The following is a 16,446-nucleotide window of genomic DNA, read 5'->3' on the forward strand; positions in this document are numbered from 1 at the left end:
GAAATAACAAGGAAGTATCATCAGCATAAAGTGTGATATCCGAGATTCTGGGAATATTTTGAGAGCTGCGAATCATTAATATAGAGAACAAACAGAAGAGGTCCAAGTATGGATCCTTGAGGGACTCCAGTGCTTATATTCAATCTATCAGAGCTCGCTCTATATCCTCCATTGCATACACTAACGTATTGCATCCTATTGGACATATATGATTCAATCAATTTGCCAGCAACAACCCTCACACCCAGCAAAAAAAGCTTTTTCAAGAGAATATTGACATTTATGCTATCAAAAGCCTTAGACAAATCAAGTAGTACCCCCATTGCATAGTTGCCTTCATCAATCTCTTCTATAACATTTCCAATGAATTCGATTGCAGCTGTAGTTGTTGATTTGCCCTTTACAAAACCATTCTGACATTCACTCAAAAGTTTAAATTTTTCCAGATAGTTTGAAATTCTATTATGAATAATTTTTTTCAAAAATTTTTGAGAGAACAGGTAATACAGATATGGGCCTGTAATTTGTTTTGCTAGCTCTATGTCCTTTTTTGAAAATGGCTATGATTTTGGCTATCTTGGGGCGTCCGGGAAAACTCCAGACTGGAAAATACAGTTCAAAATGAAAACAAGTGGCTCAACTAATTCATAACCTTTTCATCAGCTTTTTATCACCTTCATTGGAATATTATCATAACCTACACTATTCTTCATTTTCAAACTCTCAATAACTTTTAAAATTCCTTTTTCATTTGTAGGAAAGAGAACAAAATTATGTGGTATATTGTTGTGCTGTGCAAATTCAACAGAAGATTGACTGGTTTGCATCTCAGGAGCCATGGAAATAAAATACCTATTTGAAGTCTCAGCTACAGCTTTAGATTCTTTAATTTTTATGCCATTTTCTTCAAGAATAATATCATGCTCAGCCACCTTATTTTTGCCTCTAAAATTATTAATTATATTCCAGCTTGTTTTAGATTTGTTTGAAGAATCTTTGATTATATTACCATAGTACTGTCTCATGGCCACTATGATCTTACTGTGATATATCTGCTTAACTCTTTTCAGAAGATTATCATCAATAGCAGCTCCCTGATCAATTCTATTCTTAGTTATGTCTAGAAGTGCTTTTATCTGTTCAACCTCAGGAGTAAGCCAATTTGTTTCTGATATTTCTATCATTATTATCATTTCCTAGTTTTTTCTTCTTTTTTATCACCGGACACTGAACACCAAGATGATAAAGGAGGGTATTATGAAATGACTTGAACTGTTCATTAACATCCCTCTTTTCATACACAGAGGACCATTCTTCTCTAATAAGAGCAGCTTTTAAATTAACTAAATTTGATTCAGAGCAATTATAGTTGATACCAGAAGACTCTTTATTATGACAATTATTGTAATTTGGAGATGAATTAATCAAGAAAACTATTGCAGAGTGGTCTGACAGTAATGTGTGTAATACGGATGACTCACAAAGTTCATCTTCAATATTTGTTATTATATTATCTATCGCAGTACACGAGTTGGGCCTTATTCTTGTTGGCTCAGTTATGGTATAACGCAAGTCATATTGATCCAGCATAAGAGATAAATTTCTATGCTCAGGAGAAGTTGACATAACATTTATATTGTAATCACCAGCTAATATAATTTTGTTGCCTAATCTCTCCGTAATTGTTTCAATACAGCATGAGAATTTATCAAAAAAAAGTCAATATCTCCATTAGGAGGGCGATACACACCACATACAAAAAATACTTCCCTTCCAAGACACAACTTCATACCACACATTTCAATGGTTCCCATTAAACAGTTATCACTTAAATCTAAAACTGATAGTTTGTCCCCAAGGCAATTGAGCAAATTGTCATTCACAAAAATAGCAACACCTCCCTTTCTCATACCTGATCTACAATAACTACAAAAGAAAGACATTCTACTGAACTCTATACAGCTAATTTCATAATCTTTCAATCCATGCTCTGTAATTATAAGAATATCAGGCTTTTCATCATCAATCGAAAAATCCAACTGATTTATCTTGTTGAATATACCATCTATGTTTTGATGTATTATTTTTAATTTATTTACAGTGTCCCTACGACTAATAATACTAGGTATAAATGATGGTGTACAATCCCTAGCAGGTACAACCTTCACACCAGCGGCTGGGGGCTTCACTCCTGCTGCATTTGGGTTAGAGTCCACCAGCCCAGAGTTGTGATGGCGATCAAATGATGGATGTTGTTCATCTTCTACGCTGATATACTCAAGGCATGAGCTTCTATACGATGAGGGCTTCCTAAAAAAGATCTCTCCATTGTCCTAACTGATATCTCCTTTGATGGGTTGCATCCATTTTCCACTAGTATTTCGGGTCTCAGTCCTCTTTCATGCTTCCTGAATACTTTTCCAAATGACTTCTCAACTACCTTTTCATAAATATCCCATGCTAATCTACGTTTTCCTCTTTTGTTAAGGTGCAAGCCATGACCTGTATGTAGTGATCTTTCATATGCCCAAACACTAACAATCTTCACAGATCCCCCTTGATAGAACTTAGGTATATTTCCGATGACTCTATTGATACGATTGATGCTGATGTTTTCTATCGAATTCTCTCGAAGATCGTATCTATATGGAACAGTAGTGAGAATAAAGTTAGTATGCTTGTATGCCTCTATCACTTTCACAAGACGTTCTGTAAAGTTTTTCAAGAGATCCTCTGTATTTCCATCAGCACTGAAACTATTTGTGCCTCCTATCAAAACTACATAGTCACTTGATTTAGTACTCTCAATGTCACGTTTGCAGAGCATATTCTTGATAACAATCTTCATTGGAGCACCTGGTGCAATGTGGGTGGTTATTCCCTTCCCATGACTATCAGCCCATAGTCTAACATTAATATCTACATTTGTAGGCGAATCACAAGAGCTCAAATGTTCACTTCTTGATGTGTTGAAAGCAACAGTAAGATCTTCCATTTGAGATTGAATTTTCCTTGCCTTCTCTATCTCACTGCCTATAGATATTATTTGGTCCATGAGATTCACATTCTCTTCAAGTAGGAGGTCAAGATGACTCTTGTCCAGACCATAAGGAAGCACATGAGGAATAATTTCACCATTTTCCACACTAGTCTGCGTAGCGCCATCTTCTGAAGCATTTCTATCCTACATCAGGACGGGACAGAACTCACACTTCAATTACGTAAATACTGTAGAGTGAATTAATATCACTTGAATTAATAATATTGATAATAAAATAAAATAATTTTTGTAAGACCGTAACGCCATACCGACCAAACAACGCGAAAGCTGAACCACTACACTACTAAATGAAATTTCGTAGAGCCAACTATAATATTTACTTCAACTAGATAATTCTACTTATGATAGAGAGAGAGTGAAGAGGAGAGGAATAATTAGACAAAGAGTGAATCGTAAGTGTTTTTTTATTTCTGATGTCTTTTCAAAGTTCGGAATGCATTTCAAGGGAATAACTATTGCAAATATTGCGCCGTCTAGACTGGTAATTGTGGTGCTGTGTAAACAGAAACAAGTTTAGAGACATAACAACCGATCAACAACCATTCTGCCAATTATGCGAACTGATAATGCAAATTCTATTAAGCCAGTAAAGAGTACAGTATACAATCAGTATTATGTATAATGCAACTGTAGACTGTGCCTGTAGAATAAATTATGTAAACACTTAGGACAATAAATTAGTTATAAAAACTCATATCCATCACCGTAAATAAATTCCATATTGAATTGTTTTTGGAAAAATATGATTCACAATTTCAGGTTTACAATCCCGAAAATCCCGGGATTGACGCTGAAAAATCCCGGGATTATTAGGTATCAAAAATGAACCGGGATCCCGGGATTCGGGATCCCGGGATCCCGGGATTGACATACCTACAAGTAACCCTCATAATTGCTCTCATATTGATCCATGTATTATATTCGTTCTGTTGGAATGAGTCTTTCATTGTAACATGCTCATACTTTGCTTAGGCTGCATTACCCGAAGATTCAAGATGTCAATTATATTTTGAATGACAATGAGTTCTTCAAAACCACCTTCCCTGCAGTACTGGGAGATACTCTGGAAATAAGAGAGCCTCATCCCGGGATGAAGTCGGATGAAGACAAAAAAGGCACAAGATTTCAAGAGACGATCAGGTGAGGTAACCAATAATAGATTATACATTTTCAACATTATTTCTGATAACATTGATATATTTATATATGATCCATATTTTATTTGACAATTTAGAAAAGAAAGTCGGTTGAACATATTGTTGGGAACCTAAAGTGTTTCTGTTTAAGTCCGTGGAAAGGCTAAAAATAAACTTTCTACTGGTGATATTTTCCAAAGTATTTCGATTTGTATACTATCAAGCTATCAAAATGAAAAAAGTTTTCTCAGGAAAACATTTTTTCCCGATCATAACTTTTTGAGTATGAGCGCCTAAGGTTTGAATTTTTGGGTTTGTGACAGAACATTTTAAGTTCGGTAAGAGATAAATCCATGAAATATAGAGGATAGATTCTTCATGGTATTGTTGATCTAATAGAACAAAATCTTCTGAGAATATCAATTCTTAGAGAGTTATTCAATTTACTGAAAAATACCAAAAATAACTTTATTTTTGGTATTTTTCAGTAAATTGAATAACTTTCTCAGAAATTGATATTTTCAGAAAATTTTTGTATTATTGGATTAACAATACCATGAAGAATCTATCCTCTAAATCATCTATGTAATCTTCAATGTAATCTATGCACTGCAATATTGAATAGTTGATTTGGATATTTCATCCATCAATCATACAAATTCCAGTACACCCTCCTCTTTTTATTGCATTTTCTAATAAATATCTGCAATATTATTGTATATTTTCTATGAAGAAACCTTGTATTTTCAGTAAATTTTCCAGTTTCCAGCTATTTCCGCTAAATCCACTCATCAGGCAGGAAAATTTGTTATGCCTTGATGATTGATGAAGCTAGAAATTAGGTGTTTTCAAAATACAAGGAGCATTGTTATCAGGTGTACATGAAAATCTGAGATACATCACTCCACCTGGTCTCAGGTTGTAGATCAAAAATTACGCCCAGAGGGATTCTGATTTACACATTCGAAGATATTGTTAATTAAAAACAGAAATTCAGGAAAATTGATTTTCTTCTGAGAAGTTTACTCATGAAAAATATAACTCAGTACGGTACTCATTTGAGAGACAGAGCTCCAAATAATTTCATTCAATTCGAAGTCTGAAAAAGGTGTTAGCAAATTTTTCTCTATGATAACTGGATTCGGAGGATATAGCTGGAAATTGATCGAAATACGAGGTCTTTGAGCCACTCTGTATCCAACACAAAAAAATTATTCATGAAAAATTGGTTCTCAACTACTCTTATGTATCTAAACAAAATAAAATGAAATCAGAGCTACAATTTTGCAAGCACATGCTCTTTTCTGTTTTTATTTTGACTGGATTATGATTCATTAAATCAATGATACACAATTATTTTTTGAAATTGTTTGTTGAACGATTAACAGGCACAGCCCAAAACTGTCCATCCCCCGAATTCTGATTCAATGAAATAGTCTGGAGAATAGGTTATGTTTTCTCCACCTCATAGAATGTTTTATGATTCTGGTCAATGGTGGCCATGTGTAATGTAGCCCAGTGATATTGGTATGCAATCTTCTATTGTTTGCTGACACTACTATTCCTGCTTTGGAACAACAGGTATATTGCTACTGCAGTATTGTTCTCCTAACTTACTAAAGGTTTTCTATTGTAAAGGTGTGATGAATTTGTGGGAGAGAGCTTTTTTTCGGAAGAAGTAAGAAATAACGTGATAAAACCAAAAGTCATTTTATTACAACAAAAAGCGAAAAAGAAAGAGATTCCTCCCTCTATAATAACAGATTTGCCAATGTACTTTGATGACATCAAGAAAACAATACGGAGATGTGAAGTGAGTTGAAACTATTCCATTTAGGGCCGGTTTCCGAGCTCGGGATCTAAAAGTTCTGGACTTACAGAGTCAAAGACTAAAATAAGCACTCGGGTCTAAATTGACTTTATGAATCACGATTTTATCTTCTAAACTCAGGGGGCTATTAGGTTCTCGACTTATTTGAGTCCAGGACTTTAAAACAGTTAACATGAGGGAAATTCACAATATTTTGCTGTTGTATTGTTGGGATGATAGCGAAACGGAAACAGCTGATTGCAGAGGGATGATTGGAATGAGCATGCTCTCCAAACTATTTCGTAAAAATACGTTTTGATTTTTTGTAGGCTTATTCAAAGCAAACCTTTGAAAGGTGAATGAATTGAAATTTTATTTCACGTTATGCTATTATTGATCATTGATCCTAACCAGTGATTTTTCAATAAAAATTCCATTAGGCTATTGAGTTTGATAATGTATCTGTTTTGAAAAAAAACTGGAATAATAATTTATTATTGTTATATTATTATTATCAATATGTTGAATATGACATTGATCAATAACATCATACAGATTGGAATATAAATTCCAAGGCAGTCCTTGTATTATTTTTCTTGAACATTTTTAGGTTATGCCACTCGTAAAATAAGGTTAGTTTTTTATGCATAATATCAAATGATTTTAAATTCTGATACAATTTTATTCCAAAATAAACTTGCAAACTATGAATTATGAATTGAGATGGACTAATTCGAATAATTCAGGTTTTTCATGACATTTATTTGGCTATTCATCTACTCCAAAGCAATAACTGAATATTGTGTTTGCTCGGTTAAGTCTAGAACTCAAATTTAAACCCAACCTCAGTCGAGGGTTTAAAATCACTCTGTTTTAAATTCTGGACTTAACGATTTTTTATAAATCCTTGACTCAGAAAGTGACGAGAATCCTATTCAAGTCCTGGACTTATAAGCTCTTCACTCAGAAAGCGAAATTATAAAATCCAGGGTCTAACATGATCTCTAAACTCCAGTGTCTATTTGAGCCCTCAGCCACGTTAATGATGTGACTGGCAAAGCCAATTTTCTGACTCCAGGGTTCAGAGCCAGTTAAAGTCTAGAACTTAGCTAAATCCCGAGCTTGGGAACCGGCCCTTAGAATCTCATTGTGTGCCAGTATTCAAGGAATAGATAACTTTCTTGTAACCAATATTGATCAACAACTTTTCATTAGACCAGAACACCAGGTGAAACCTATCTCTTCCAATGGAGGTATGGGATGGTCGATGGAGAACAATACCCCTCCTTCCACATTGGTGAAATGAGACACAATAACTGTCAACCCATGTCACTGTTTAACCTTCATTCAAAAATAGATCTGTTCATGTCTATGTCCAGATATAGGCTATAGTTTGGTCCGCAACTCGACATAATATCAATTTTTGAAAAAATATCAAGTAGCATTAAGAAAGTCAGTTTCATATACATAAATGTACAAACTTATGAGTTCATCATTAATGAAGGACATTAGAAGGATAATTATCCATCCTTGAAAGAACAGCAGAGAATTACATTGTCTGTCGATAATGGAAGTGAGTGAGTGAGTGTATGTGTGGGAATGAGACAAAATTATGCACCAGCTGTTGAACTATTGCATTCAATCAGTTGATCTCATCAGAAATATTATCTGACAAAAAATTGACTGGTATGATCAACAGATCGGATTGGTTGACATGTCCAATGATATGATTCAATTCAAAATCCATCACTTTTCAATTTTTTTTTAATATATTTTTTTAATTTTCTTTTAATTTGTATTAACAAATATTGTAGCGAATATAGTATATCAATCTCAAGAATAAACGATGAATGTGGGTAGTAATTAATGACAAATTTGCATTCATTCAAATGCTGATAAATGGATAGGGTAAACCAACCCACTTCAAGTTGTGGGAAATTGGTAAGTGTTAGGTTGGCAGCATCTGCGGTGTTTTATCAGCTGTTTATAGCCTTAATTACAGACATAATAATTTCAGATGTAGCACCAGTCGTTATTAAGAGAAAAATTGAAAAAATGTTTTTGTAACCTCAAAGTTTTTTTTTTGAGAAAAGGAATTTTAATTTTTACTTTAAACATTCACCATTTATCAAGGTTAGTCTCACAGCTAATATGCATTCTGTATTATTTTTGCCTACTCTTATTTTTATCCAGTTATTCCATCTGAAACAAAGCCATGACCTTGGGACAGCGCACATTGGGACACTGCAATCATGATATATTATAACGATGAGCATTGCTTCTGAATCTTATTTTACTCAATGTGGGCTACATATCAATGAAATAAATTATAAATAAATATGATATATGATTATAGGCTGTAATGTAGCTTCAGAGGTAGTCATTTCAAGCACACTTTGTGCACATGACTTTTGGTAATAGTTTTTACTGAAAAAATATCAAATAATGTATTTATACTATCAATGATTATAATAAAATAATATAAATTAACAAAAATGATAAATTGCTTATTTTTAATTCAATATAACAACCTGGGCAAGGGATGTCTCATCATGGGCCGTTCTTAAGCCCAGGTTGGGACACTCCCCAAAAATTTGTTTTTGCAATAGAAAACTCAATTGATGATCAATGCAGTTGCTATCCTCAAGGATGAAAGTGTAAGCAAATACAATAAATATAAAATTAAATAATGTAGATTTTTTCAATTTTTGTCCAAGTTATAGCTGTTTGAATTTTGGTGTCCCAACGTGGGCTGGTTTACCCTAATTATTGACAACAGGGTTAACAGTTAGATGAAAATTTAAAGAGATATTTGCAATAGCAGACGTCTTTGAGGAGATTAACAGCAGTTATTATTTTGTTTGATAAAAATATATTATCTATTGATATACTGGAGACCCCCTGGGATGAGGAACTTGCTCCTAAACTGTTGTATCGATCACAAAGATCTTTCACAAGTGGGATATTACAGTAGTAGATTTGAAGTGGATCATATTCCAATTGGGAAAAATACTTTCTATTGCGCCAAAACTTTTGTCAGCCATCTTGGATCCATCATATGTATCCAACATCATTTGATATTTTTCATATCCTGAAGAGGATGAAGAAGTGAGACAATTTTGTTGTCGAACAAACTTGACATGTGAAACGTTTTGAAGAATACGTGTTCAAAATTTGAAACTGATTAATTCTCTCTAAAGTTCTTGTCAAACATACAAACAGACAAAAAACAACTTTGGTCTTCAGTAAGTCAAAAGTGAGAACTTTGCTAATGCTTGTTCAATGATAATTTCCTCTTTTGTTATAAATTCTCTTTGCTTCTGTACTACAGAGCATAGCTCGGTCAAAATAATATTAAACTATTACAAAGGAACTATAGTGAGATCCACGTTATAATGGCAGTGTTTGAGTAGCAGTGGTGTTGCTATCCTTGTTTATCATTCAACAAAGTGGCTAATGCTATCCCTTTCTCCCTTAACAATGATGCCAGATTGTCTTTCAACAATGTAGGATTAATAGTTAATTAGCGAAATATTTTATCTTGATTATGTAAATTTATAACGAAATCATTGGAAAATATACTTCCTCGCTTAATAAAATACAATTGATTTTACCAGAATGAACAGTTAATATTACATCAATAAACCTGTATCAGCTACCATCTATAGAAGGCATTGACAAGACAGAGGATTGACAACGTTCTTCTCATATCTTTTTCCACTGTCATTATAACGTGAACCTCATTATAGTAGTAATTCTTAATAATATTACCAAAAATTCATCGTAGTTGTGATGCCTGATGTTATTAGGTTGGCTACTATATTATACTTGTTCACATAAACTCGTTTGACCATGGATGAAGGCCTTTAGACAATAGCAATGCACATTTAAGTCTTTGAAGCTTAAAGACCATAGCTATTCCTGTGATAGTTTCACACAATATAGGCTTTAATTGCTACCAGCATGTTGGATAACTCCAAATATCACAGGCTGCTGTAATGTGTAATGAAATTCGAAAATTCCACTCTCAAAAATGAAAAATTGGAACCTTTATTTTGGCACTTCCACAGGAAGAGGGAACATCAAGTACTAAACTGTATAGAGTACAGACCCAGATGAAATTGAAAACAAAAATAAGAATACGTCATATCTTTCACCAAAATGGAGTCAAGATTCATGAGGATTACAATGGAAGACATATGATTGAAATTACCTCATATTTTGAGAAAAAAACTATTGAACACCAATCAGCCTTTGTACCAGTTCAATTTGGTAAGATTTTATATTAATATAGTGTATCAACTATCAATATTGAGCAAACTACTCCCATTAATAATGAGGAGATAGCACAATACAAATTAATCAACCAGTTTCTTCATGTCCTCCCAGATGAACCATTCTTTTTCTCATAATGTTCACCCGGCAGAAGTATCTCATATTATCCCCAACGCAAATAAAAACACTAAAGGGGTGGTTGGTATTCTAATTCTTTTCTACAAAAAGCTACTTCCCATTCTGCTTCCCACAATCACCCACATCTTTAACTTTTCTCTGCAGTCGAGTATTTTTCCTGACTTATGGAAGTGTTCATCGATTAAACCTATCCCCAAAACTAAAAATGCATCAGCTCCCAATGATTTCCGCCCAATCAATATTCTCTGTTGTCAAAAGCACATGAGAAGATAGTTCATACGCAGGTGGTTGAATATCTGTCTCATTTAAATTTCTTTGTCAAGTTTCAATTCGGATCCAGACCTCATCATAGTACAAGCACTGCTTTGATTAAGATAACCGATGACACTTGGGCTGCACTGGACAAGAAGTTGACTGCTGGTACTCCTTTTGTAGTTTGATTTCAGCTGAGCTTTTGATAATGTGAATCATCTTATACTGTTGGAAAAGTTGAAAAATCAATGCAATTTTTCTCTCTTTACTCTGAGTGGATTTTTGCCCACACCTTCTTCTACTAGAATTCCCAGTGTCGCTCTGGGCCGGCTAGACTCAGTCGGCGACTGGGGTGGGCCGCAGCAGGGGACAGGAGTCTTCGTGGGGTGTCCGCCAACCACCCTCGTTCGAGTCGCGGGTTGAAACAGGGCCTTTAGTACTTTATAGAAATGTTTCCCTCTTTTAGGTAAGAGGGGCCGTGCTATCGCACTGCCAAACAGGGTTGGGTGTGGAGTGAAAGGAGTAGGATCGCTGCGGTGTCTGCAGTGAAGGAGGTCTCTGTGACGGGAATAACGTTCCCGATTGCCACAATGTGTCCTCTTGTGTGTCTTAGATCTACCAACTGGAGTCGCTCACCGGGTCACTATTCTCGGGCACCGGGTGTTCTCCTCTCCCTAGCCTTTCTTGAGGTCCTCTTACGATTCCGGATGGTATCGGCAAGCTGCGGAAGCCCGCGCACCGGACTTCTCTAAGTCCTAGTCTTCGGGCACCGGGTGTCTTCCTGGGGTCCGGATCGGTCTCGGAGTTCTCGCGAAGGCTCCCCTAGCCTTTCTTGAGGTCCTCTTACGATTCCAGATGGTATCGGCAAGCTGCGGAAGCCCGCGCACCGGACTTCTCTAAGTCCTAGTCTTCGGGCACCGGGTTTCTTCCTGGGGTCCGGATCGGTCTCGGAGTTCTCGCGAAGGCTCCCCTAGCCTTTCTCGAGGTCCTCTTACGATTCCGGATGGTATCGGCAAGCTGCGGGTGCCCGCGCACCGGACTTCTCTAAGTCCTAGTCTTTGGGCACCGGGTGTCTTCCTGGGGTCCGGATTGGTCTTGAAGTTCTCGCAAAGGCTCTCCCTAGCCTTTCTTCAGGTCCTCTTACGATTCCGGATGGTATCGGCAAGCTGCGGAAGCCCGCGCACCGGACTTCTCTAAGTCCTAGTCTTCGGGCACAGGGTGTCTTCCTGGGGTCCGGATCGGTCTCGGAGTTCTCGCGAAGGCTCCCCTAGCCTTTCTCGAGGTCCTCTTACGATTCCGGATGGTATCGGCAAGCTGCGGGAGCCACCGCACCGGACTTCTCTAAGTCCTAGTCTTCGGGCACCGGGTGTCTTCCTGGGGTCCGGATCGGTCTCGGAGTTCTCGCGAAGGCTCTCCCTAGCCTTTCTTGAGGTCCTCTCACGATTCCGGATGGTATCGGCAAGCTGCGGAAGCCCGCGCACCGGTCTTCTCTCCTGAACACTGAGTCCAAGTCCTCGGGCACCGGGTGTCTTCCTGGGGTCCGGATCGGTCTCGCAGTTCTCGCAAAGGCTTTCCTTAGCCTTTCTTGAGGTTTTTCTTATTTTTATTTATTAAAAACACACATAACATGACAAAACACAATTACAAAGAATTTGAAACAAATAAAACACAATAAAATGTTACAAATATAAAAAACCATGGGCTTTATGGTTGGGTGTGTTGGAGAAGAGAAAAAAAAAGAGAGGAAGATACCTAGCCAACTATGGTTTCCCATGTAATAGGCAGGTAAAGAAGAGAAGAGAAGAAATGAGGGAAAAAGGTAAGGGAGAAATGGGGGGAAGGATGAAAACAGAGGAATAGGTACTCAAAATAAAGGTAAGCGAGTCCACTGAAAAATGAAAAAACAATGCTGGAGCAGAAATCTCGAGTCATATATCTAAATGGAAGAAGAAATTACTGTATGTCCAGTTTTTTATATCCAGTTCAATTTTTCCGCTGATCTTATTGTCCATGAGAAAGTGATTTGGAATGAGGTTTATTATTTTAGTACCTATGTAAATTAACTGCCTCCTTATACATTCAATATTAGTGTTATAGGTTACATATTTGTTAGCAGTGGCCCTTAGATTATAATAATCAAGTGTAGAGTTTATTGTGAGAGGAAAATCGGATCTATATTTTATTAAGTACTCAATTACGGTTTTTATGTATAATTGACGTATAGTCATGAGCATGACCTCAAAATCACTAAAAACCATATCCGTTTGATAGAGCCTGGGTTTGCTTAATATAGTTTTAATTATCAGTTTTTGTGCTACAAATAATTCAGCAATATGACAGTTGAAACAGCCTCCCCAAACAACTATGCCATACTGCAGAATTGACTTGACTAGAGCATGATACATCATTTTCAGGTGGTTCTTATTAAGAATTCTGTTAACTTGGTAAAATTTAAAAGATAAATATCTAATTTTTCCACATAAGTATTTAATATGAACATCCCATTTAAGGTTTTCATCAATTATGATTCCCAAGTACTTAGTATTATTGACTTTTTTAATGGTGGGACAATCACAATTACCCAAGTTTAAATTGCACTGAGAATGGAGTCTCAAATCTTGATTCTCGTTGGGCTGTCCTACTCTATTTGCAGAGAAAGTTATGTAATTCGTTTTTTCAATATTTAAACTCAAGGTATTCTTATCTAACCACTTCTTGATTAAAAGCATATTATTTTCAGCTATGGTATGAACTTCATTCCATGAATTACCGTGAAAAATAGCTGCAGTATCATCTGCAAAGGATATCACAGTTGAGTTTAGAAGTCTTAAATTTAAAAAGTCATTCACATAGAGTATGAAAAGGATGGGAGAAAGTACAGTACCTTGAGGAAGACCATGAGAAGTTGAGTTAGTTACACTAGATTGATCATTTATGGTTAGGGACTGGGTTCTATTACTCAGATAGCTTTTGAACAATTTAAGCGAGAGTCCTCTGAAACCATAGGACTCCAGTTTATTGAACAAAGTACTATGAGGTATTGTATCAAAAGCTTTGCGTATATCCAGGAAGACTGCAATAGTTTTCTTATTGGAGTTTATTTTATCAGATAAAGTATTGACGAATTTTATTAGAGTGTCAGATGTACTTTTACCATTTTGGAAACCGAATTGGTTCTTGTTGATTATTTTGTGAAGATTCAAGAAAGAAACAACTCTTGACTTTATTAGTTTCTCGATTATTTTAGCAAGGTTGCTGATAAGACTAATCGGTCTATAATTACAGGGATTAGTCGGGTCACCTTGTTTGAATAGAGGTTTTATTTTTGCTGACTTGAGGTGCTCAGGAAAATATCCCTCCTCAAAGCATCTATTAAAAATGAAAGAGAGAGGTTGAGATATAAAATTGGCTATTTTCTTCAGCGTAATATTACCTAGACTATCAATACCAGGACTGCAGTTGTTCTTTAGATTTTTAATAGTTGCCTCAATCTCAACTGGGCACGTTGGTCTCATAAAAAACGTGTTATCGATCTGTATTTCAGGAAATCGATCACCAGTATTATCAGGGATATTGATAGTTTGAGCTTGTAATTTACCCACATTTGTGAAATAATTGTTGAGGGATTGAGCATCAAGTTCAGTACTCTTGTCGTTGATACTGTCCTCACCTATAACTTCGTTTATGCACTTCCACAACTTCATGCTGTTGTTATTACAATTTTCAATTTTCCCTTTATAGTAGACTTCCTTTGCATGATTTATGATCTTATTCAAACCAATACGATAAACTTTATATTCATTCTTTAATATATTGTTATTAGGATCTCTTCTGAGTCTAGAATGCATTTTGTCCCACGTGATTATTGATCTTATGATGCCCTCAGATATCCAGGGCTTCAGGGGACGAAGTCTGTTAGGTATCTCTTTTACCTTTCTGCATTGGTTGATGAGACTGGTCAAACGATCGACAAATTTATCCATAATAGTGTCAATGATTCCATTCACGGTATAGATTTCTTCCCAATCTTCATTCCTTATGCGTTCCAATAGTGCATGATAGTTGGTTCTAGTTAATGTGTTTATCAATACTTTTCTATTATTCTTATTGATAGGAACCTTCACCAAGTTCAGTACAACCGCGTAGTGGTCAGTTATAGTTGTCCTAAATATAGCTCCTTTAATGGACATAGAATGGTTGCCTGAATTTTTATAAAAAATGTGGTCAATGCAAGAATTTGTTGTGGTTGTTACTCTGGTATCACCAGTTATGTAAGACCTGTAGCCATTACTATTGAAAATATGCAGATAATCTTGAACTGGAACACTAGTTGAATGTGTATTTATATTCATGTCTCCCGCCACACATACATTTATTCCATTAGGAATATTACTGATTTCATTACTCAGACTTTTAAGAAAATTATCAATATTTTGATTACTTGGTGATCTATAAACCCCAATCACCTTCACAATAAAATCATCAATTCTTAGGTCAGCACTAACTACATTAGCATCAGTAATATCAAGTGAAACTTCATTGAATCTTATACAATCTTTTATGTACATGCATAATCCATCACATTTATTCTATTTAGTGAACTTATTCATTGCCGTATCCAGGAATGTTGAAAATGAACGGCATATCTGCAGTCAACCAGGTCTCCGTTAATATTATAATGTGAATATCAGTTTTCAATTCATTGAGGCAGCAAATGAACTGATCGAAATGAGCATTCAAACTACGTATATTCATAGACATAATATTGAAACACTCAGCATCTTTATTTCTGTCCTCGAGAAAATGATAGTTCAAATAATCGTCGATTACATTTGTTTCATTTTCTGTTTCTAAAATATTTAGAACTTCTTCAGTGTCACTCATAACTTATATCATCAGGTCCACTTCTCTTTTCCTTGTTCCATTTAACACGCCCCTCACTATCTATGAATTTAAGTTTCCTAATTAGTTTGTCCACAGCATCATCTACTAGACCGGTTGTTAAATACCTGAAAGTTTCAGTGTGTCTAGACAAAGCAACAATCGCATGGGGCATGCTGTTATAGATTTCATTCTCCTTGTACTTAATTCTGATTAGAATAACATTTTTATGAGTTAGCCCTTGTGCTTCATGGATTGTGTGAAGTGCAACATCCTCTCTCCACTTTATAGTATCACCCACCATAAGTTTTTTCTCTTGGGTGAATGTCAATATCAAAGTGTCGGGTTGTATAAGACGATATTCCCCATTTCTGTAGGTAGGCAGAATTGAGATAGCTTTTTCATTAATCGTCGTAATATTTTCATAGACAGTGGAAAGGACAAAACAAACATCGATAGGACATCTACGAGTTACCGTTTGCTTTGTAAAAGGCTCGCAGAATTCTGAAATTTTATGTCATCTTGTGGCATAATTACTTCTCTCAATATAGGGTATTTGGTTTGCGTCACCAACAACAATCAATTCTGAGGCCTTACTCAAGTTAGCAACAAACCCGATGTAACCCGGTTCTCTTACGGTTCCGGATGGTATCAGCAAGCTGCGGGAGCCCGCGCACCGGACTTCTCTAAGTCCTAGTCTTTGGGCACCGGGTGTCTTCCTGGGGTCCGGATCGGTCTCGGAATTCTCGCAAAGGCTCTCCCTAGCCTTTCTTGAGGTCCTCTTACGATTCCGGATGGTATCGGCAAGCTGCGGGAGCCCGCGCACCGGACTTCTCTCCTGAACACTAGGTCCAAGTCCTCGGGCACCGGGTGTCTTCCTGGGGTCCGGATCG

At 36.2% G+C, this 16,446-nt stretch overlaps 1 protein-coding gene across 1 annotated transcript in view; it reads left to right on the forward strand.

Annotated features, from left to right (window-relative positions):
- The window catches only part of LOC111050857, a 201,553-nt gene that overhangs the window by 123,582 nt on the left and 61,525 nt on the right, over window positions 1-16,446 (forward strand). Inside the window, exons 20-22 of the mRNA XM_039440722.1 lie at window positions 4,034-4,201; window positions 5,836-6,010; window positions 10,078-10,279. Coding sequence (XP_039296656.1) covers window positions 4,034-4,201; window positions 5,836-6,010; window positions 10,078-10,279 — 545 coding nt within the window. The remainder of the gene's footprint in view (window positions 1-4,033; window positions 4,202-5,835; window positions 6,011-10,077; window positions 10,280-16,446) is intronic.

Source organism: Nilaparvata lugens, chromosome 14, assembly GCF_014356525.2.
Source record: "Nilaparvata lugens isolate BPH chromosome 14, ASM1435652v1, whole genome shotgun sequence".
Lineage (NCBI taxonomy): Eukaryota > Metazoa > Arthropoda > Insecta > Hemiptera > Delphacidae > Nilaparvata > Nilaparvata lugens.